General features: G+C 49.1%; 2 protein-coding genes across 7 annotated transcripts in view; one reads left to right on the top strand and one right to left on the bottom strand.

Annotated features, from left to right (window-relative positions):
* Window positions 1-33: 33 nt before the first annotated feature.
* On the top strand, window positions 34-17,440 carry C13H2orf49 (chromosome 13 C2orf49 homolog). Of its 3 annotated transcripts, none has more exons than XM_033401686.2 (5): window positions 34-271; window positions 2,221-2,387; window positions 5,114-5,495; window positions 7,809-7,883; window positions 17,069-17,440. In XM_033401686.2, the coding sequence occupies exons 1-4, from the start codon at window positions 170-172 to the stop codon at window positions 7,863-7,865; spliced, it is 708 nt and encodes a 235-aa protein (XP_033257577.1). In that variant the 5' UTR covers window positions 34-169; the 3' UTR covers window positions 7,866-7,883; window positions 17,069-17,440. The 3 variants fall into 3 exon arrangements, 2 of the variants coding, with proteins under 2 accessions (XP_033257577.1, XP_012391396.1); XM_012535942.3 differs by having other exon boundaries at window positions 16,755-17,440; XR_004475617.2 differs by lacking the exons at window positions 34-271; window positions 17,069-17,440 and adding an exon at window positions 438-588 and having other exon boundaries at window positions 7,809-10,659.
* The window catches only part of FHL2 (four and a half LIM domains 2), a 36,429-nt gene continuing 31,393 nt past the window's right edge, over window positions 17,387-22,422 (bottom strand). For all 4 annotated transcript variants that reach the window (XM_033401685.2, XM_012535941.3, XM_012535940.3 and 1 more), the window contains exons 4-6: window positions 20,730-20,899; window positions 19,812-19,998; window positions 17,387-17,780 (exon numbers count right to left, since the gene is read on the bottom strand). In XM_033401685.2, the coding sequence (XP_033257576.1) occupies window positions 17,629-17,780; window positions 19,812-19,998; window positions 20,730-20,899 (509 nt within the window). In that variant the 3' untranslated portion in view covers window positions 17,387-17,628. The remainder of the gene's footprint in view (window positions 17,781-19,811; window positions 19,999-20,729; window positions 20,900-22,422) is intronic.

Below are 22,422 nucleotides of genomic sequence, written 5' to 3'. Positions count from 1 at the left end.
CCCGGCGAGACCCCATTCGGCGCCCCAGCCGACCCTGAGAGGCGGAACGGGACGAGCGGCGCAGCCAGAGTGACGGCACACCCGAGGCCGCCGCGCCGGACGGGACGTCACTTCCGGGACGCTTCCTCGCGGGGCCTTGTGGGTAGCCGGCCGGGGTCTCCTGGCGACGATGATGGCGGGGGATGTGGGCGGTCGCAGCTGCCCCGATTCGGAGCTGTTGCTGCACCCGGAGCTGCTGTCCCAGGAGTTCCTTCTTCTCACCTTGGAGCAGGTGCGGCGCGCCGGGGCGGGCGGGCCTGCTTGGGGGAGGCGCTGGGACTTGAGCTCGCCCCGGGGAGTCCTCGGCGGCGCCGGACACACCCGCCGCCGGCACGCTGGCACGCCTGCCGCCAGGTCGAGCTTCTCTCCGCCCCGCTCGGGCCGGCCGGGTCTCCTCACTACCCTGTCCGGGAGAGAGACGTCCTCAGAATATCAGGAACTCCCGGGAGTTAGAACTTACGTTTTTGGGTCCTGGTGACTCGGAAAGGGGAGTCCAGGCGACCCCCGCGGCCTGGATGTAAGCAAGAGCCTCCGAAGAGAGGGGCTGGGGTAGGTCGTAGAAGAACGGAAAAGACGGCTGGCGGTCCCCGACTGCCAGGGCTGGAGGGCATCGGAGAAATCGACTGTTCTCCACTCTCACTGCGTTCAAAGATGGGGAAACTGAGTCCCAGAGAAGTGGCATCACTTCTGTGAGGTCACACCGTTGGTAGATGGTGCAGACAGGCGAACTGGCTCTCAGTGCAGCGTTTGCTCTTTTTCAGCTGGTGTGGCCTCTGATAGCAGAAGAGAAATAAGACCAAAGAAGTGATGAGTTTTGTTCAAAGTGGTAGAGAATTACCGAAAGCTTTTGAAGGGGTTTAAGTAGCATGTTTTGTTGTTTTCCTCCCTCGGTACTGTTGCTCTGGTTTCCTCAAGCTCCCCTGCTAAGTAGATTATTTTAGGGATGTCAGTTACCTTTCTTACCTGTGGTTCTCAAACTTTTTAGGTAGGTCACAGTCACCCCGGAGCTTGTGAAAGCACAGACTGCTGGGCTTCATATCCAGAGTTTCAGATTCAGTAGTTTGGGGTGTGGCCTGGAAGTTGCCATTTTTAACGAGTTCTTGCTGCTGGTCCAGAGACCACAGTTTGAGAATCACTGTCCTGGGGTAGTGCTTCCCTAACTAAGGTGTTTATGGATTCTGTAGGAATGTTGTCCAAGAGAAGCCCTAGCGTTTCCCCGTTCTTCTGAGTGAGTACAGGTGACACTTGATAATAAAGAATGGTCCAGTATGAGAGATAAAAGAAGTAAAATTTGTGCTTTAAAATTTTGAAGAACAAAAGGAAAGGGGATCAATTTATCAGAGGGCAGATTGGATTTGTTTTGTCAGTTCTAAGCACAAACGTTTCCACGCCTTTCTGAATTGTTGAGCCCACAATCTCCTTTCCATCCTTATTTTCCTTCCTAAATCCAACTCTCCGTAACTGCTCCTATGTGTCTGCTGTATGTTTTCTGTTGAGAATGAATCGGAAAGTGAGGTGATGCAGAGAGGGATAGTTGGACGATGACTGGGAGCCATTGAAAGGACTGGTACAGACATGAGGGGCCGCTTGTTCTAGTGTGTGCTGTTATCAGGACCATCATCAGTAAGGGGAATGCAGCTTCCATCCGCAGAGCCATTGAAGTCTGGGTGGTGAACTTCAGTTTAAGAAGCACTATTAGGGAAACATGGGGAATAATATACAGGGTGAGACCTCCAGCCCGCTAATCTGATCATGATAGTAACACTCTAGATAACTTTTTGACAGGATGTAGTAATTGTTATCATTGTTTGTTTTCTTTTGTCTGGTCTCCCCAGAAAGTCCCTCATTTTCAGTTTTGTTCATAGATTAAGATGCTGCTACTGTAAATGGTCTTTATGCCTCCTGTGTGGGCTGAGCAGTGTGGACAGCTGTCCTTGTCGCACTGAGGACATATGACCGCTGTCTTTAAGATGAAGCTGAACCAAAACTTTGAAGAGCTTAGTGTCTCTGTAATACTGTTTCTTGCAGTATCATATAGAATGTTAGGCATATGTCTAAACGTGAAAATGGTTTTATACTTGTAATTTAAGCAGTCGTGTTTTACCCTGTTAGGTGGGCAGTTGGTTAGTTATTAAAATGAGAGATGTTGTTTTGAAATTACTTTTGTTTCCTTTTTTACAGAAGAACATAACTGTTGAAAATGACATGAGAGTAAACAAAGACAGTCTGACCGATCTTTATGTTCAGCATGCAATACCACTGCCTCAGAGAGATTTGCCAAAGAATAGATGGGGGAAGGTGATGGAAAAGAAAAGAGACCAACATGAGATAAAAAATGAGACGAAAAGGTACTTTTCCGTCGTTCTGGTTACCGTCTTATCTTATATGACTAAACAATTTTGCTTTTCTTTTTTCCCCAGATAAACTTAGGTAAACAATATTGACTCAGCGACTGTTTATTGAGTACCAGGTACTGTGCTGTAGCCTGAATAAAACTGACAGAATTCCTTGCTCATATTTTAATTGGGAGAAACACAATAAAAAAGTTAAGTAAAATACAAGGTATGCTACATTGTGGTAAATGCTAAGGGAGAAGTGAAACAGGGAAAGGGATGACAATTTACCTAAAGTGGCCAGGAACAACTTCACTGAGAAGTGACATTTCAGTAGAGAGACCTGTAGAAAGTGGAGGGCAAGCCAGCGTCCCAGGCCGAACCTGAGAACCTGGTCAGGAGTGTGTCCACACGATGTGCCAGGAACAGCCCAGAGGCCATCAGGCTGGGCAGGGAGAATCAAGGGCAGAGCAGGGAAGGAGGTGCACAGGGGTGAGTGCAGGAGGTGGTCAGTCGTAAGAACCTTGGCTTTGCTCTGAGATGAGAGCCATCGGAGAATTTTGAGCAGAGTGATGACACCATCTGATGTACATTTTAAGAGGTTTACTTTGGCTGCTGTACTGAGAAATGATTTAAGGTTGGGGGAGGGGAATAGGGAAACCACTTAAGGGGTTGTGCTGTAATCCTAGCAGCAGATGGCAGTGACTTTGACTGAAGTAGTGGACTTGGTAAGAAGCGGTTGGGGTCTGGATTTGTTTTGGAGGCAGAGCCAATAAGATTTGTTGAATTGTCAGAAAAAAGTGGAGTCAGATAAGACTCTGAGGTCTTCGAATAAAATAGAAATGAAGAGATGGTCGTGTAGCTTCAGGTATACTATTTTAAAGTTTTAAATTCCAGAAAATTTTTCATAAAACCACAAGCAAATGAATTTCCTTTTATAAAGAAAGTTACATTTAACTAATCAGTGTAGCTGGTTAGTGAGGACCAAGTATCCTAAGATCCCTAAATGGGCTAATTATTTCTTTTCTTGTGTCTGTTTATCACAAGTGGGTGCTATTGATTAATTGCTGAATTTCTTTTCAGAGCCTTACTGTCACAGGCAGTGCACTAGAGAAAGTGGGGGAAGATGGAGTGAGAGGGCTGGGTGAGGAGAGCGTGGGCTCTGAGTTAGTGGCTTTAATCTCTAGGTACAAAGAAAAATTCATGACTGATAGGGAGATCGTTCCCCAAGTCTGAGAATAGTTGAAGAACGTAACGTGTGCTCATCTGCGTATAGTCTTTTGGAGAACAGATGTGTGTGCAGTGTCACTGTTGGTCAGGAGCACATTCAGTTCAGGGTGAGCATCACTTTAACTCCGTGGTTACAGGCCGTGTATTAGTGTTAACTGTTGTAAACCTGTGAATTATGCCGTGTATACCTTTAATTTATTTTTGCTGACTATTGTTAAGAAAGTATTTTCTTCTTGACCTGCACATTCAGGCACATGGTCGTGAGCAAAGCTTTCAATACTATTATGTTTTACTTCCTATGGTGATCCCTCTTAATTCCTCTATATCATTTTGGAAAGGGTCTTTGACTGTTTGTAAACATCACAGTTTGACTCTCAAATCAGAGCATTAAAGCTGGAAGGACCTAAGAGACCATCAGGCCTTTTTGAATTGCTGATGCTTTTCCCGGAGGAGCTGAGCTCCAGAGGGGCTCCGGTGTCCCCCAGGGCACACCACGCAGGCCCGGCTCTCCAACTTCAGCGTGCTCCTGAGTCTTAGGCCGGCCTCTCCCCAGCCGGAGTGTCCTGCCCTCAGTCCTGCTGTCTGTTCCCCTCTGAGGTGGCAGTGGGTGGACATTGAGCTTGTTTTTCATCTTCTACCAAATGGTGTTCACTGGTGACCTAAGAATTGGTGAGTCTGGCCAGTCACCTAGGATCTGGGTAAAATGCAGATTCTGCATCGGTGCAGGTCACAGCCCAGGTGCTGCGTTTCTTTTGAGCTCTGAGATGGTGCTGAAGCTGCTGGCCCCTGAGCAGCAGAGCTGAAGTGCTCTTCCTGATGACTCAAGTTCTTTTACTATGTTTATTTTAAATAAACAGATCATTTGAGGTATAATTAATAATGAACAAATGAATGCTTTTATTATTCATCTTTATGATTAAGAGTGGAAGTTAGGTTTTCGGAAGCTAAATGTGAAGACCTGCCAAGTTATAAATTTAAAATTATACAAATGTTACAGTTAGTTTAGAAGATGCCGTGGCTTTAAAGACCTTTAATGAATGGAGTAGGATGTCCTGTCCCGTTGTTTGTAGACTGCCATTATGGTAGTTTAGTATAGTTTTATAATCTGTTTCCTTTCTAAATAATCATTGATACATGGGTAAGATAACCCTATCAATAGGATGGTGATTTTTAAAAATTAAAAAAAAAATTTTTTTGTTACTAGGAAATCCTGTTTTAAGTTTTGGGGTTAGTTGGTGGATTGATGCTTTAAAAATAACTATGTACACATGAAAGGTAACTTTAAATTTTTGTCAATAAATATTTTAAACTTAAAAGCACTGGAAAATTATCATTTCACTTAAACTAATCATAGAAAACTGCATTTCTTGTAGTCCTATTTCCAGTAGTCCTACTTAGAATAGATTAGTCTTATCAATAAATCTTTTTCGGTCATTGTTTTACCTTTGAGTCCCAGGGAACTGGTTTGCTGTCCAGAGGGTATTTTTCATGACACATCTCTCCGATTTCAGGAGTAGCACTGCAGACGGGTTTCGGAAAAGACCCCTCATCGTGTTTGACGGGAGTTCAACAAGTACAAGCATAAAAGTGAAGAAGACGGAGAACGGAGACAATGACCGACTCAAGTCCCGGCCTCAGGCCGGTGCTACCAGTAATGCCTTTCGAAAATTGTCAGATTCCTCTTCAGGTGTTTCACCCCTAATTTTGTCTTCCAATTTGCCTACGAACAATAGAATGGAACACAGTAATAATGACACTAAACAGAACCATGACTTAACGCATAGGAAAAGTCCTTCCGGCCCTGTGAAGTCGCCGCCTCTGTCGCCTGTAGGCAGTACTCCGGTGAAGTTAAAGCGCGCCGCTCCCAGGGAGGAGGCCGAGGCCGAGGCTGCGGTGAGTGTGGACAGGACGTGTAATCGTTCTCCAGCCCGGCAGTGATCCGGCTCACTTGTGCACCTCATTTCTCGTGTGTTTGAGTCCTGGACTCCATGATGATAAGCTAATGTTTCTTAAAGTGCACTCAGTTTATTTCTGCTTAAAATGTGTAAAGAGAATGTCTCTTAGGCCGTTTTCCTAGATTTTCCTAACTTAGATCCTTTAACTATCTTGGAACTAAAAGAGAGAAATAGTCCTTTGTTAGCAAGGCTTAGAACATTAACTCAGTTGCCCAGGGTCGCACATTTATTAAGTAGCATTTTAGAGCTTGACCTTAAGTCTGTTTTGCACTTACCTTGAAATCACACCAGCATCTCTAGGAGTTACCCCTTGCCTCCTCCACCCCTCACACGTGCCTGTCTTTAGAAGGCTGGAGTCTCCTCTGTTGCGCTCTAGTAGACTTAGCATTTGGATGCCTGGATTTCGTACGGCAGATTGCTGTAGTTACCGTGGTTTATTTTGAGTTTAATTATGAGATTTTACATATCTATATATATATTTGATCTTCCCATAGTCTTCTCAGGAAAGTGATTTCACTTTTAAACATCCAGCAGTTTTATAGCTTTTATTCCTTATTTTAGTTCATTCAGGCTGGTATAACAAAAAATACCATTGACTGGTGGCTCAAACAATAAACACTTATTTCCTACAGTTCTGGAGGCTGGAAGTCCAAAATCAAGGTGCTGGCAGATTCAGTGTCTGGTAGGGCCCACTTCCTGGTTCAGAGTCAGCTGCTTTTCACTGTGTCCTCACATGGCAGAAGGGGCAGGGGAGCTCCCTGGGGTCCCTTATGGGGGCACTAAACCCCTTCATGAGGCTCCACCATCATGACATAAGCGCCTCCCAAAGGCCGCGCCTCCCAAAGGCCCCGCCTCCCAAAGGCCCCGCCTCCAGGTACCATCACATGGGGGATTAGGTTTCAGCACAATTCTGAGGGGACACAAACATTCCATCCATAGCATTCCTGTAAGTATACTTTGGCTTTATTATCATCTTCAAGTTGTGTGTCAAAGGGAGCAAAACTCTGAGTGGTTCAGACCTTCTAAAATAGCAGACCTGGGGCTTCCCTGGTGGCGCAGTGGTTAAGAATCCGCCTGCCAATGCAGGGGACACGGGTTCAAGCCCTGGTCCAGGAAGATCCCACATGCTGTGGAGCAACAAAGCCCGTGCACCACAACTACTGAGCCTGCACTCTAGAGCCTGCGAGCATTAACTACTGAAGCCCATGTGCCTAGAGCCCGTGCTCCGCAACAAGAGAAGCCACCACAATGAGAAGCCTGCGCACTGCAACGAAGAGTAGCCCCCGCTTGCCGCATCTAGGGAAAGCCCACGCACAGCAACAAAGACTCAACGCAGCCAAAAATTAAATTAATTAATTAATTTAAAAAAAAACCTAAAATAGCAGACCCTGGAGAAAGAAAGCTGCTCTGTATCTGAACCGCCCAAAGTTCTCGTGTTAGTTCTTCACTGACTCCTTCCAGCAACCCTGTGAAGGAGGTGCAATAGCTTTTCCCCTTTCACAGATGAGGGCAAAGAAGCTTAAATAATCTAAATGACCTTGTCCAGGTTCCAGAGTCAGTAAGTGGCCAGCCTGCAGTTTGAATCCAGGTCTGTGTGGCCTCAGCGGACGCACTCCTGACGGCACCGTGCTGCCTCTGCCCTCACCCCGTCACTCCTGTGGGGTGAGCGGGACAAGCAGTCCAGACCGTGAATATTGGGATAAGAGTGAGCTTCGAGGAGTTTTTCCCCAGTCTCTTGGAAAGCATTTTTCTATCCAGAAAGCTTTTACTGTTTCAGAGGTGTGATTTTTTTCTCTTTTAAATCTTGTATTAAAGTCTTAGATTGTGAGGTTGGGAGGAGATGGGCCTGGCAGGGAGGAAGCAGGTTGGGAGCAGTCAGTGGTTCTCAACTCCGCATGTGCCTGAGGTCACCTCGAGGGGCTTCCAGAAAACCTGGCCAGAGCCGGAGCCTCGTCCCAGCCCCCTCCCGTGGCCGCTGACTGAGTCGGTTCTGCGATAGGGCCCAGGCCTGGGCATGTTGGTTAGTTGGTCAACTTTACCGTGGGTGAGTCTGCAGGGTAAACATCTGAGAACCACAGCTGGCAAAACGGGAGCCCGGGGCTTGCCTTATTTCCTCACCTTCCCCACCAGGTGGCAGCAGTGCCCCACCGTTTCTGCCTCAGTGGTCAAGCTTGGTGGTTTAAAATGTGCCTTTTGGGTATTCTCTGACATTTCTGCAAGTGTAAACTGACTTCTTCTCATGTCTTTTCAGAATAACCTGAAGCCCCCAGAAGCAAAGAGGAAGATACAGCATGTTACGTGGCCGTGAAGGAAAGTTTCCAAAAACGTAAATATAACTGTAACTGTAGTTTTTCAAACAAGTTCACATTTACTGACAGTATTTACAGAGATCCTGATTATTGTGGAATTTTCTTAAGAGGTTTAAATTAGGTTCAAAAAAATAAAGTCCTTTCCTTTCCTTTTTCCCTCCTTTTCCTTCCTTTGGGGGGAAGAAATCTTGCCTTTCATGCTCCAATTAGGAAACAATCTTTTTAAACAAATGATTTAGTATAAATCATTTATATTGGCCCTACTCAATTAGCTGCAAGTCTGGTATAAAGCATTTGATGAATTTTAGGAATTACTCGCATTAGTCTCTTTTGGTCTTTGGGGAAATTTGAGGTTTTTTAAACTCGGATATTTCAGAAGTTCACAATTTTCATTTCTTTTCCCAAGCAAAAGAAAATAACAATTCATTGCAATATTCTAGTGAATTCTGCCAGACTCCTCCTCAAGGTTCCCCGTGGAAAACTGTCCAGATATACAGATAAAATGGCTGTTCTTTAAGTGCTCATGTTGCCTCTTTCCCTAAAAATCAGAAGGGGAACCAGTGCTTGCTATCGCTCCTTCCCTCTAATTGTGAATTGACTTCTTGTGAGTAGACCGGCCCAGCCCTTGGACGCTCCTGTCATGTGGCAGCCCTGCCCCTCTTCTCGCGGTGGCTCTGACCTCCCTCTCAGCTCCTGTATCACTCTCTCCTGGGAGCTTAATCTTTTCCAAATGAGGCCGACTTCAAACTCTTCAGGGGAAGTAATCACTTTAGAGGTGGTACCTGATGGCAGAAAGCTTACAGGATAGGAAGGGTGGGTAGAATTCTAGAACCTGAGAATCCAGGAAGCCTGGCAGTGAGGGGAACTCAGCGCGTGTGCAGTCTGCAGAAGGGGGTTTGCTGAGTCGGAGGTCACGAGAGAGCAGCGTGGGGGCAGGGCCCGGCACCCGCGGAGGCACTGCTGAGGTTTCGTTGGTGTTAAGTGGTGTCACTCCAGTTGTGTAGCAGAAGTCAGGTTCACGAGTTCTGGTGTCCACTTGCTGCTGTGTATTTCTAACCAAGGCCAAGGGTACTTTATACTCTTCCCTCGTAGGACTGATCTCCGAATGGGGTTTGCCTTTCAACACTTTTTAGAGCAATCCATTCCTTTTTTGATATGTTAAAACAAGCATTTTAGTTCAGCTGTTGAATAGCCTTACAAAAAATTAATTCAGGCTTGCAGGTAAGTACTGTACTAAAACTTTAACCCTACAGTTTTTAGCCTTTCTGCCTTTATCCAGACTATAAATCCATACCGGTAAGACGAAAATGAAAGACACTGAGTGTGGCATAAGTTGTTAATGTTATGCTAAATTGTTAAATGTTTGGTTGTCTGCAGGGCTGATATTTGGAATATTGTTGAAGGACAGCCATAATCCTATACACAGCTGTGTGTTAAGGGAGCTTTTAAAAGTGCAGATTTCAGGGTAGAATGACGAAGTATATTCTACATTCTGTTGTCTCTTCTGCTTCCATCTGCATTTCTCTCTTAGTTAAGAGAGAGTTAGCCATTTGACAGTTTTAAGTCAGTGGAAACTTGTTTTTAGTTACTCAATAAAATTAATTTTTAATTTGTATATTTAACTTACAGAGTAGGTTGGTAATAACAGCTGAACTGTGTAACATTGTTGCTTCAAATTGAAGTTTATATTATGAACATTCAGAATCAGTGCTCATATAGCAGCATATTATTGAGCTATTTTGAGTTTGAAAAGTGGAGAAGCCTCAGCCCTGTGCCGTGTGTCACGTACACTGACATCCGAGCGCTAGGCCTCCTCGCGGTGCGCGGACACAGCTCCGTGGGCCACGGTAGGGATCCGAGGTGGTGCTCTGTGGGCTTTAGAGCTTCCACGGCCTTGGTGTGAACGGCGCACACCTGGACCCCCCCTCGCTCCCTAGCGTGGGCTCATCTGGTGGCTTGGAGCCCTTCCTGGGGTCAGCGAAGGGCAGTCGGTCGAGTCAGGTGGCTCCCAGGGAATAGGCATGTGTCCACTTCCTGCCCTTAGCAGCTGGTCCTGTTCTTTTCTTCCCCCCCCCCCCCCCCCCGCTTTGTTCTCTGTTTTCCTTTCTCTTACTCTCCCCTCCCCCACAGCTCACTTTCTCTGCTCCTTCTCCGTCACCCTGCAGACCCTGAGCTCCAGGCTTAGGTTTACAAGTTGTGTTGCTCGGCCCGCTTATCGCTGGGGCCGGGGCTAGGCGAGCGCCGTGCTTCTTGAGGACCGCAGACGCTGCTGCGGGGGTCTGCGAGTCTCAAGGCCCTGCGGCACCGGGCGCTGAATTGCCGCAGCGGCTCTGGAGGCGGGGTGGTTTACCAGGGCGGCTGCCAGGCACTCTGCAAGGCTGGCTCAACTACTGCTGGGAGGCTGTGGTATTTCTGCTAGTATTAAAATTCTTCATGATTGCAGTTATTGTTTGAAAGAGTGTTTTGGTTAACTTAAGTTTTGAGAGGTGATTCTAAAACTGATCTAGAGACTCATTTAATAGCAACAACCTGTTAAAAACTTACATTAAGTGAAACTGCCAGTGGATTAAATCATATGTATGTAAGAGCTTCCTTTGTTTACTGCTGTGGGGCCTCAGCAGTTCTGAGGCTCCAGAACGGCCACAGCGTTTGTAAGTGCTGTGCTCTTTCCATTAAATGCCTGCGCAGGTTTTGTAATTCGGTACAGAAAGGTTAACCTTGTAATGTACATTTTTGTATGTAAAAAGTCTTTTAAGGAGCCTTATCCTTATTTAAATAAAAGGAATAAAATTATTTAGTAGGTTTCTCATTCACAAAAAAATAAAATGGAAACACACTCTGTAGTGATTTGATCTCTTTCCATTTCACTAAACTATGTCAAAAAGTGTTGTTTATTCTTTATAGTACAGCCTTCTGTGCCCAGGTCAGTTGGGCTCAGCCCTGGTGCCAATAGTCCAGCCACGTCTTGGGCCTGCGGGAGGTGCTGGGTCGCCAGGGCAGCCTGCTGTACGGGAGGCCTCCTGCGCGGCTGACTCGCTGGCGGCCACTGCACTTCGTGGGATGGAGACACAGTCCCCCGGACCTGTCCTGTGGAAGCTTTCCTACCAGGGGGGCACTGACCAGAGATTCGGTCGGGGGGTTATTTGTGTTGGGAGTGATCTTGAAAAGGTTAATGTTTTTTACTGGTATCTTACAGTTGGAGACTGAAGCTCTAAATTAACTAATTAACTTGGAAAAGCCTCAGGTAACTTTAATACCTTGAACTTAAAAGTAGATCTTTCATTTTTTGTCTGGACAGAAGAGACGAAAAAATCTCATTTCCATTTAGATCGTTTTTTACTAAAGTGCCCTTTGCTGGCTCACGTGCTCTGTGCTGTGGCGCTGAACTCGGTTGTCTTCCCTACTGAGGCAGGAAAGTTAAAGACGTGCGTTAGCAAGTTCCTGCTCAGTGAATGACAGGAAGAAAATCAGTCATGAAACAGTTGAGGGATGGGGGGAGGGCGAGGAGTGGTTAGGGAGGGCCTCCGAGAAGAGATGATGCTTTAGGGAAGGCGGTTTTGGAAAGCTTTCCGGAAGAGCTTCCTGTTGGCGGTGGGTTTTAAAGGGCTGCATGGTCTTTGTTGCTTCTCCCGTCGAAGGCGGAGTCCGTGTCCCCTGCTGGGTGTGGCCTGGCCTGGTAGTTTGTGTTGATCAAACTGGTGCTTCTGCAGCAGCCGTGGGAAAAGGCTGTGGGAGAAACGTGTCCCAGCCAGCAGCCAGCACTAACCCCCAGACCTGGGACCGCTCGTCACCCTTCCCCACTTGCTGCCAGGTGAGAGCAGCCCAGGCAGCTGACTCGGAGCCATGAGGGAGCAGAGTGAGGGGTGTACAAAGCCACCAGGTGTTGGAGTGCTTTGCTCCTGGCCCTGGATAACTCAGATGCCAGCCAGGGGCAGAGTGGAGCCCTGAGGCTGGACAGGATTTCACGGCAGAAAGGCTGGTGTGGCTAGGATCAGTGAGAGACTTGGGACGCTAGTATGAAATGACCCCAAAGCAGGGGGCCAGGAGCCAGGTTACACAGGACTTAAACGGGCCGTGTAAGGACTTCGGATTTGATTCTAAGAGCAATTGGAAGCTCTTTGTTAACTGTGTTCAGACTTAACCAAGCATTCAGTTTAATCAGAAGACTGAAATAAGACTAGTTCAATAAGTATATATAATAGCCCTAAACATTTTTTTATTTAGTAAAATTATCTAAGTTTTTGTTTTAGCATATTTGAATTAAAATATTCATTTTAAAAATATGGCTAATAGAGCTTCCGTGGTGGCGCAGTGGTTGAGTCCGCCTGCCGATGCAGGGGACACGGGTTCGTGCCCCGGTCTGGGAAGATCCCAAATGCCGCGGAGCGGCTGGGCCCGTGAGCCATGGCTGCTGAGCCTGCGCGTCCAGAGCCTGTGCTCCGCAATGGGAGAGGCCACAGCAGTGAGAGGCCTGCGTACTGCAAAAAAAAAAAAAAAAAAAAAAATGACTTAAGTACAGAAACTAAAAAGTGTAACACGTTTAAAATTTTTTTATTTTGATTGAGATATCATAAAATACTATGACTTTTAAAAGTCTTATACAGCTCAGTGAATCTACATATATATGTATTTATGAATATATGTATATAAAAAAACACTGTCCAGATCAAGATACAGAGCAAGGTTGGCAAACTTTCTGTAAAGGGTCAGATAGTAAAAATTTTAGGCCTTGTGGGCCATGCAGTACATAGATGAATGGCCATGGCTGTGTTCCAGTATAAATTTTTAAGAAAACAGGTGGTAGGCAGGATTTAGCCTGTGGGCCAACGATACACAGAACGTTTCTTCTAATTTGATAAAAGTCTTGCTTAATGTAAAGGATTATCAAAGAACTGTATTATTTTAGAGCCAGTCAGAAATATTGTGCATTGCAGTGATTCCACTGATAGAGGGTGGGTGGGTAGGTGCGGGGTAGGCAGAGGCAAGTTTTGTGTGTGGTGGGACCAGAGGTGGGTGTGACAGCTCAAGCCTTGGTTCACTTTCCAGATGTTTCCTTTTATCTTTGGCTTTCAGCGTTTAGACTGTGATGTGTCTGATGGATCTCTCTGCATTTTTCCTGCTTTGAGTTTGTCATGCTTTGTGGATGTGTTTTTATTTTATTTTTTTGGCTGTTCCCCAACCAGGGATCTTACAGCGTGCCGGATCTTAGTTCCCCAACCAGGGATCAGACCTGTGCCCCCTGCAGTGGAAGTGCAGAGTCCCAACCACTGGACCACCAGGGAAGTCCTGGATGTGTATTTTTAGATGAATGTTTTTAATTGAACTGGGGGGAAGTTTCTGGCCATTAATTCTTAACCATTTTTTCTGTCCCTTTTCTCTCTTCTCCCTGGTATTCCCATTATGCATATGTTGCTTCATTTAGTGATGTCCACATTTCTCTGTTCATTTTCCTTTATTCTCTGTTTTTCAGTTTCATAATCTTTGTTGATCCATCTTGAAGTTCACTGATTTTTTATCTTCTCCCAAGTCAAATCTACTATTGACCCCTCTAGTGAATTTCTTCATTCTGGCTAATACACTTTTCCACTACAGAATTTCCACTTGATTCTTTTTTTTTTTTTTTTTGCGGTACACGGGCCTCTCACTGTTGTGGCCTCTCCTGTTACGGAGCGCAGGCTCAGCGGCCATGGCTTACGGGCCCAGCCGCTCCGCGGCATGTGGGATCTTCCCGGACCGGGGCGTGAACCCATGTCCCCTGCATCGGCAGGCAGACTCTCAACCACTGTGCCACCAGGGAAGCCGTCCACTTGATTCTTTTCTATCATGTTTATTCCTTTTTGGTTATTCCCTGTCTGATGAGTGATTGTTCTCACGCACATTCCTTCAATTCTGTAAATGTGGTTTCCTTTAGTTCTTTGAGCATGTTTTTTTCGTTTTTTTTTTTTTTTTTTTTTTTTGGTTTTTTTGGTTTTTTGTCTGTGATGGGTCTTCATTGCTGTGCAAGGGCTTTCTCCAGTTGCGGCGAGCAGGGGCTACTCTTCATTGCGGTGCGCAGGCTTCTCATTGTGGTGGCTTCTCTTGTTGTGGAGCACAGGCTCTAGGCACGTGGGCTTCCATAGTTGTGGCACGAGGGCTCAGTAGTTGTGGCTCGTGGGCTCTAGAGCACAGGCTCAGTAGTTGTGGCACACAGGATTAGTTACTCTGCAGCATGTGGGATCTTCCTGGACCAGGGATCGAACCTGTGTCCCCTGCATCAGCAGGCGGATTCTTAACCACTGCGCCATCAGGGAAGTCCCTCTTTGAACGTGTTTATAACACACGTTCAGCAGTGTTTGGTTGGAGGACCTGTGTAAGCACCTTGAGCTAGTTAAGACCTCTGCTCTTTGCTGAGGAGCTCGTGTGGCTTGGAGAATGCTTTCAAGTCTGTTCTCGTCCCACTCTGACTGCTCTTGAGTGGGTGGGTGCAGACCAGTCCATGCCCACAGTCTCCTGGCCTAAGTGGGAGCCCAGGACAGCTCTTCTCAGCTCTTTCCCCAGTTCTTTCATTTAAACTTCAGACCTGCCTGCCGTTTGGCTTTTTGCTGTTCGTATCATGGAGCCACCAGCCCCCTCTTGACTGCTCGCCACCAAGGTCTCTGTTGTTTTTGACAGTCCCCTCCGGCAGATTTCTCCATTCTTGGTACGAAATAGTGCCCTCCTGCAGAGGTTCACAGAGCTGCCAGTTCACAGAGCCTGCCTCCCCCCTGGGGCTGGACAGTGTTGGCTTCTCCTAGAGTTAACACTCCTTCTCCCAGGTAGGTGCTGGGGAAGTGTCGGGGTGGGGGGACTGGTAGCCCCTGGTCTTCTCAGACTGCCCCTCTGGATGTGGAACCTCCACCGCATGAGAGGTTGGGGCCCCGGAATTCTCAGCCTGTCACCCCTGGGGCAGAGCCCTCAACCATAGGAGCCCTTCCCTTCCGGGCAGCACTAACCTGGAGCAGGGCTTCTGTCACGTGACACTGGGGAGCGGGGGTAGGGTGGGATCAGCTGGGGCTCAAATGCCACAGACTTCACTGGTCTCGTTAACATGCAGTCGAGTTTCCTGAATAAATGTTTCTCCATGTGCTGTATGCTAGGAACATTTTCAGAGACTTTACGTTATTTAGTTTGTATACAGTTTCCCCAGCTAAAGGGTTGTTCCACTGGGCAGAGGGTCAGCTGAGCCCAGCTGACCTGGGCTGACGGTGGTGCACACCACCATCCAGAAGTTCCTCCTCAAAGAAGTCAGTTCTTTGAGGCTTGGCTGGGCTGTTTGGATTCTGGTGGTTCAGCCAGCAATTTGTAGGGATTTCACACACATAACTTGGGGCTCTCTTTTCTAGAATTTTCCATCTCACTTTCCAGAGGCTGTTGGTCCCAAACTCTGGCCTCTGGTTCTTCAAGCTGGTGAGGCTGCAGGTTTTCTAACAGAGCTGTAGCTGCCCTGTGGGGCCTGCCCTGACCTAAAAGCCATAAGAATGGGAAACCTACCGGTTGTCCTCTTCTTCCAGGGCCCACGCCCCTCCAGAGTCCTCCTGCTGTGGGTCATGCTCCAGTGTTCTCAAATTTTTAAAAATATTCTGTCCAGAGTGGTTCTAACCTGTGGGAAGATTATCCCAATAGGAGCTACTTACTAGACGTGGAACTCTCCTAACCGTTAATTTAAGGTTGGGTAATTTAACGCTGGCTGTCTAGTGTGCCCGTGGCTATCATGAGGGGCAGGTAAGACGTTCCATCACAAGATGTAGAAGGCTTTTACTGTTCTAAACACAGTTTGCTATTTTTATTTTCAAAAGCACATCTGCAAGAATGCTTTTACTTTTGTATCATAAAGTAGAAGCAGCTGGCAAAACAAGTCACAAGGGATGGTGGGCGGTATTCGTCTTAAGCAAAGCCTCCAGCTGACTGTCCATCCAGAGGCCTGTCTCAGCCATGATCAAGGCTTTCCCGCACTGACCAGTGCTCAGGTCAAGAAACTGACTTCACGCATGCTCCGCACAGACGGGACTTGATTTCTACCAGATTTTTCTGTTGCAGAGCTTATCATTTTATCATATTGCATTGTCTTAGAAAACTGAAGACAGAAAGTCACAACTGTTACTGTAAACAGAGAAGCATGCAATGCCCTACCTCATAAATTGGCTCAGTGCTTCCCAACTGTAAACTGCTCTTTCCCAGACGAGTTTACAGACTACTGCCAGGCTAGGGGCTCTGAGTGTTAATCTATTTTTTACTTTTATTTGCATTTATTTCTTATGGCATTTATTCCTGGGCCATACGCTTTTGTCACTTCAGTTTCTTCTGGGATACCTTTTTCTCCTGTGCAGCCGCCTCTTCTGCTTTAGGGACAATCTACCCTTTTTCAGTGAGGCTCGTCCCCTGTGGCAGGGAGAGCTCATGTATGGGTTGAGCCCACCGTGAGCTCTGGAAGTCCTGCGCCACATCTTGGGGGCTTTGTTCACCTGGACGTGGTCAGTGACCAGAGAATCTACATCCAAGCCCTTAGGTTCAGCATTCCTTTCTGCGTTTTTGAGCAAGTGCAGTAAGAATTCAGCACTCTTTTTGGGCCACCGTTTGGCCTGGGCACACCTACCAGCTCCACCATCGTAACGACGGAATGGCACACGTTGCTTCTGTCAGGTGACATCCTTCAGATATTTTGGTGGTTTTTTGGATGTGCCTACCTTAACGGCCTGGGCAGTTTCACGTGCGTTCTTAAAGTGAACATGAAGATTTGAACCTCTTGATTTGCACAATTTTATGGGGTTTTCTGGGTCAAGTGAGTAGCGAACCGTTTTTAGAGGTTTACCGGAAAAGAGTGTTATTCTGATGGCAGCGATCCTCTCTCTCTTTACTGTCTTTCTTTTCAGAAACACTCGCTGAAGTCTCCCAGGATGCCCTCAGTTGCCCGGGTGTTGATAACTACACGGGCGACCAAGATGTCATTTCCGGCCTCGAGGGGCCTGTGTGCCTCTGCACCCCTCCATTTACGGAGGAGAAGGCAGGCCACTGTCAGGTCCGGACCCATGATGATGGGAGGGCACCGAGCTCTGTCCAGAAAAGTGACCCCATGCTGCCTGCGAGGCCGTTAGCCCACGTGCGGGGCCTGTGTCACTGCATCAAAGGCAGAGCACTGAATTCCAAGAGAAAGAAATTCCAACTGAGACTTTCTCTTAAATAAAAGGTGTGATGCCGTTTCAGTCGACACCCACCCAGCCCGCCAGAGTGATGAGTGGCACCCGCAGGAAAGTGTTATTCGTACTCAGAACCTGAATGCTGCATCACCACTTCACACACTGCGCCTGGCAAAAGATTTTGCTCTGGGTAACTTTATTGTAAGCCATATAATCTTGCTTCGGGCCCCGCACGACAGGAAGTTACACTGTTGTAAATACCAACTCTTCATTACCGTACGTAGCTTGGAAATGTTCAAGTTCGTGACACATTAATTGCACTTAAAAATTAAATATGCAGTGAAAGAAAAGCGTTTATAAAGGTATCACTCAAAAGGATTTTTACACTTTGATTGGCCTCGCCTGATTACAAAAACTCAAAACCCTCTTCCCGCCTCAGGCTTCCATGGCTTTTCTCCTTCTCTAACAGAATGAGCGCAAAGGGTAGATGAAGGGTTTAAACAGACGTGAGTAGCGCTGAGCAGCGCAGAGGCAAGTCCCCAGGTGGCTGGTGGAGCCAGGTGCAGCGTGAGCAGGGCTTGGGGGGGCTGCAGGGGGGTCGGGGAGGGGCTCAGATGTCCTTCCCGCAGTCAGGGCACAGGATGTCGTCCCTCTCCGTGAGGAAGCCTCGCCCCACCAGCGACAGGGAGCACTTCTTGCAGTTAAAGCAGTCATTGTGCCACTGCCGCTCCTCGAAGGAGATGTACTTAGTGCCGCCCAGTCCTGTGGACGGAGGAAAAGGACACGGGTGAGGATGGGGGGTGGGCGGGGGGAGTCCTGCGTGGACGCGTTCCAAGCCCGGCTGGTGTGGTGTGATCAGTGCTGGGCTCCACGTTTAAATCCCATCCTGTGCTCAGGTCGGGGAGCTCCTGAATCGCGGGAGAAAGAGAGACAGACGGGCTCCACAGCTACATGACGATCGCCGTCATTATAAGAAGCCTGCGGGGTGTGTGTGTTCCTCCCACCCGAGTGAAACGCGTGAGTTACAGAGCCGATTTCTCCCACCCCTTCCTTCCCTGGGTGCCTCAGGCCTGGTGCTCAAAAATTTGGCGATTAATGAATGAGGCGCCAAAGGGAGCATAGATGAGAAAGCTGTGAACCGTCTCTGGAACTGCCCAGAACGGCCTCACGAAAGAGATGCTACATGGGCGTCTTGTTTCGATAAAGGATGGCTTTCTCCACTGCCCACATGTCCTCACCCCACGGAGGTCTAGTGAGGCCGGTGGAACGTGAGAGCGGGTTAGGAGGACGTGTGGGCAGTGGAGAAAGCCATCCTTTATCGAAACAAGGGAAGCAGGAACTCATTTCAGTTGGGGTGTCTGACTCTGTCTGACGTCTACTTATCAAATGTTTAAGGTACGTTGGCTACCTGTTACAATACAGGTGGTCTGTCCGGCCACCAAGGCCCCTGAAACAAAATGGAATCAAATACACGGGGTAATCCTTGGTGAAATTTGGATCATGACTTGCAATTACAAACTCTTTCCAGAAATAACGGCTCAATCTGCCAAGTTAAGAACAAGTAACAACACTGGCTAATAGTTGGAGGTCTCAGAGTAGCAGAAGTCTGTCATTCACCCAGCAGTTAGCTCCTTTTGTAATTTAACTGCCTGCTGTCTGGCATTAAATCCATTCACACGTGGGTGGCCTCAGGCTAATCCCCTGGGCTAGTGAGTGACAGGCCTGGAGGTGAACCCAGGTCTCCAAGGCTAGTTTTTTTTTTTTTATGATCTGAAACCTAGATAGGGACTTTTTTTTTCTAATTTAACTTTTTTTTTTTTAACTGAAGTGTGGGACTAGCAGATGTAAACTATAATATATATGATGGATAAACAACAAGGTCCTACCCTAGAGCACAGGGAACTCTATTCAATACCCTGTGATAAACCATAATGGAAAAGGATATCGAAAAAGGAATCTCTATGTGTATAACTGAGGCCAGTTTTCTGATACCACACTCCCTCTGCTACTGATGGAGCTGCACCAGCAAAGCTTTTCACCTCTTTCCCTAAACATCTTAAACTGCCTTTACCCATCCTAGGCCCACAGTGACTATGAGAGATGATAGTGACCCGCGGATCACACAGCCCGGGCCCTGGCCCTGAGGTCACCCGCTGTGACCCGCGGATCACACGGCCCGGGCCCTGGCCCTGAGGCAGAACCAAACTAGTGATTCAGGCCAGAGAGTCTCAGGATTTTCTGCATATATGAATCATCTGAGAAGCTTTTAAAAATTCTAACACCCAGGTCGTCCCCCAGAGTAATTAAATCATGACCAGGCAGCAGACATGTGTAAAGTTCCCCAGAGGTGTTTAAAGTGGGCGCATTTCCAGGGCTGCAGTCCCACCAGCCATCTGCTCTCCGCTCTGAATTTGGGGCGCATTCTGTAGTTCACCCAGATTTGGGCTCCACCAAGTGCCTGAGGGGTGGGAAGGGCCCACCCAGAGCGTGTCCCCCGCAGAGGCCGGGGAGCATCTGCACAGCCCAGCTGCTTCCCGGGGCCTGTGCGGGGATGTCAGAGACTCACAGCCTGCGGTTTGGAGAGAATCCAGCCGAAAGCAGAAATAACGCCGCCGTGGAGAAGAGGCCGTGGGGATCGGGGGTGGGGTGGGGGGGAGGCAGGGAAGCGCGCCCAGCGTGCGGGGGAGGGGAGCGCGGCGGCCCAGAGTCTGCACACGTGAACAGACCCACAAGCCAAAGCCTGGCAGCCACACGAGGGGCAGGGGCGGTGCAGGCCGGGAACCGGACACTCACCGCTGATGGGGCTGGCGCAGCCGGCGCACTTCTTGGCGTACAGGTCGCAGAAGCAGCCCAGGCAGTAGGCGAACTCGTCGCGGGACGTGAAGCGCTGGCCGGACAGAGGCTTCTTGCAGGCGGTGCACACGAAGCACTCGCGGTGCCAGGGCTGCTCCCGGTACGTGACGCCCCCGCTGGTGATGGGCTGAGGGCGGAAGGGCGTCAGCTCCCGCAGGGGCCTGTGCCTGGTGCCTTTGTCCCGGCCCTCGCCTCTGGAGGACGCGCGGTCCTCGCCCAGGACACGCCGCACCGGCGTCCGGGTCCCAGAGGTGCTGTCCTCCGGACGGCAAGGTCACCCCGCCGCCCCTTCCCCAAGCTGCCAGGCCCCCGCTGCAGACCCCGGATCCCCGTTCGTGACGTGGGTACCGGGGTGTCTGCTGGGACAGCACTGCCTCCTGGCCGGCAGGAAGGCGAAGCAGGGAGACCGCAGCTCAGGGGCCGGGGTCTGATGTCACGCAGCCCCTCCTCAGCCCCACCTGCGGGCAGATCCCTGTAGCATCTCTCTACCACCAGGTGCACCTGCTCCAACAGCCTCCTCAGCTACTCGGGGGGAAGGAAGAGGCTTAACAGACACCATGGGGCTGGCTTCCTGGGTGGAAAAAATGAGCCCAGAGCCTGCCTTCCCACCCTGTCTGTGGTCTTAGGACGCTTTTCTTTCTTTAACCTGACACAGCTCTGGATAAGTGACGAGGGATCTGTCCCCACCCCAGGGACAGGCCCTTCCAGTTGCCTTTTCCCCTCCCCGTCCCCCCACTAGGTCTAGGGCCGTTTCTTGTTTATTCAAGGAGGGCGATGAACAAAGACACCTTAGGGATAGGTGGACGGTCTTTTGGAAAGGACAACAGGTGTGCAAGGGCCAGGGGGAATACGAGGTACCTTTTTGCACTGAACGCACTGCAAGGCATACTGCCTTTCATAGCAGGGCACGCAGAAGTTCTGGCCGTCCTTCGGGATGAAGCTCTTGGTTCCGATGGGCTGCTGGCAGCGATGGCAGATGAAGCAGGTCTCGTGCCAGCTGCTACCCTTGTATTCCATCTTACGGGTGCCTGTCAGGGGTCGGGGAGAAAGGGCAATCGTGATGCTCACTAAAGGCCCCAGGCCAGACCACACGTGCCTTCTGCATGTTCTGAAGGACAGCCTTCTGTGCACCCCAGAGCTCGGGGTACTGTCCCGTCCCAGGTCCGTGGGAGGGCGCCCGCTGGCTCCCCGCAGCCCCAGAGGGTTGGGTGCAGACCGTGTGGTCCTTGTGCAGCATCGCCAGCAGAGGGCGGCAAAGCTCCTTCTCACGGGCTGCGGATGAGGACGCGCCTCCGACAGAGTCCACCGCCTGGTGGAAGGGGTGTCTTTTTCTGATTCAAAGGAGCAAGTGAGGAACCCGGTGAAGGCCTGGTGACAGCGTGACCCTGGCCCGGAGGCCGTGGTGCGCCTGCTAGTTGGGGCTCAGCCTCCCTGAGTGGGGACGGAGCCGTGCACCGCGGTTGGTGACTTGCAGGTGTGGGCAGGGGGGCGAGCTTTGCACTGAGCGGGGGCCTCTTGTCCTCTATCTGATTTCGCTGCAGAAGCCACACTGACCGTCTGCACCGCTTTCACCTTGATTTGGTCGTAGCACTTTCTAAAATCAAACCAAGGAAGGAAGCTAGCGCTCAGGTCGAGGTTTGTTTTTTTGGTTTCTTTCTTTCTTTCTTGGTTTTTTAAAAAAAAGTATCTAGTGCTTGCATTTATTTTTTTCTTCACACACCAGGCCTTTTCCAGACACCCTGCCTCTGGTGCTCGGTCCGTTTCCTCTCCTGACTTCTCCATCTGTTAAAATCAGCTTGACCTTCGAGGCTGCTCAAAGGTGACGGCCCCAAGGCTCCCCTTCCTGGCTGCCCTTCTCTGGGCTTGTGCCTCTGTCACCGGAGGTACCAGCCAGGCTTCTCCACCGTTTCTACCTAAAACCCCCTACAGCAGAGACGGTGAGATGCACATCCCTGGGGAGGAGGAGGGCATCGTCTTGAGATCAGCCTGCCAGAATCAAGAAAAACTCACCTTCTACTCTAAGATAGACATATATTTGTCAAAGCGGCAGTTAATAGCTTTCTTCCCAGGGCTTCCCTGGTGGCGCAGTGGTTAAGAATCCGCCTGCCAATGCAGAGGACACGGGTTTGAGCTCTGGTCAGGGAAAAACCCACATGCCGCAGAGCAACTAAGCCTGTGTGCCACAACTACTGAGCCTGTGCTCTAGAGCCCGCGAGCCACAACTACTGAGCCCGCGTGCCACAACTACTGAAGCCCGCGCACCTAGAGCCCGTGCTCCGCAACAAGAGAAGCCACCGCGATGAGAAGCCCACGCACCGCAACTAAGAGTAGCCCCTGCTCGCCGCAACTAGAGAAAGACCGCGCGCAGCAATGCAGCCAAAAATAAATCAATAACTTAAAAAAAAAAAAAAATCTTTCTTCCCAATCTGGAATTTCCAGGCTGTTACCCTGGGAAGCTGTGCCTTTCCCCAAACGCGTGGCCCACAGCTCGGGTCCAGGCAGCCAGGCATCTTCACCCGTCAGTCTCCCCACGGAGTCAGGAGTCTGACTC

This window comes from Orcinus orca, chromosome 13, assembly GCF_937001465.1.
Source record: "Orcinus orca chromosome 13, mOrcOrc1.1, whole genome shotgun sequence".
In the NCBI taxonomy this organism is placed as follows: Eukaryota; Metazoa; Chordata; class Mammalia; order Artiodactyla; family Delphinidae; genus Orcinus; species Orcinus orca.
This window is presented reverse-complemented; position numbering and strand designations above follow the sequence as displayed.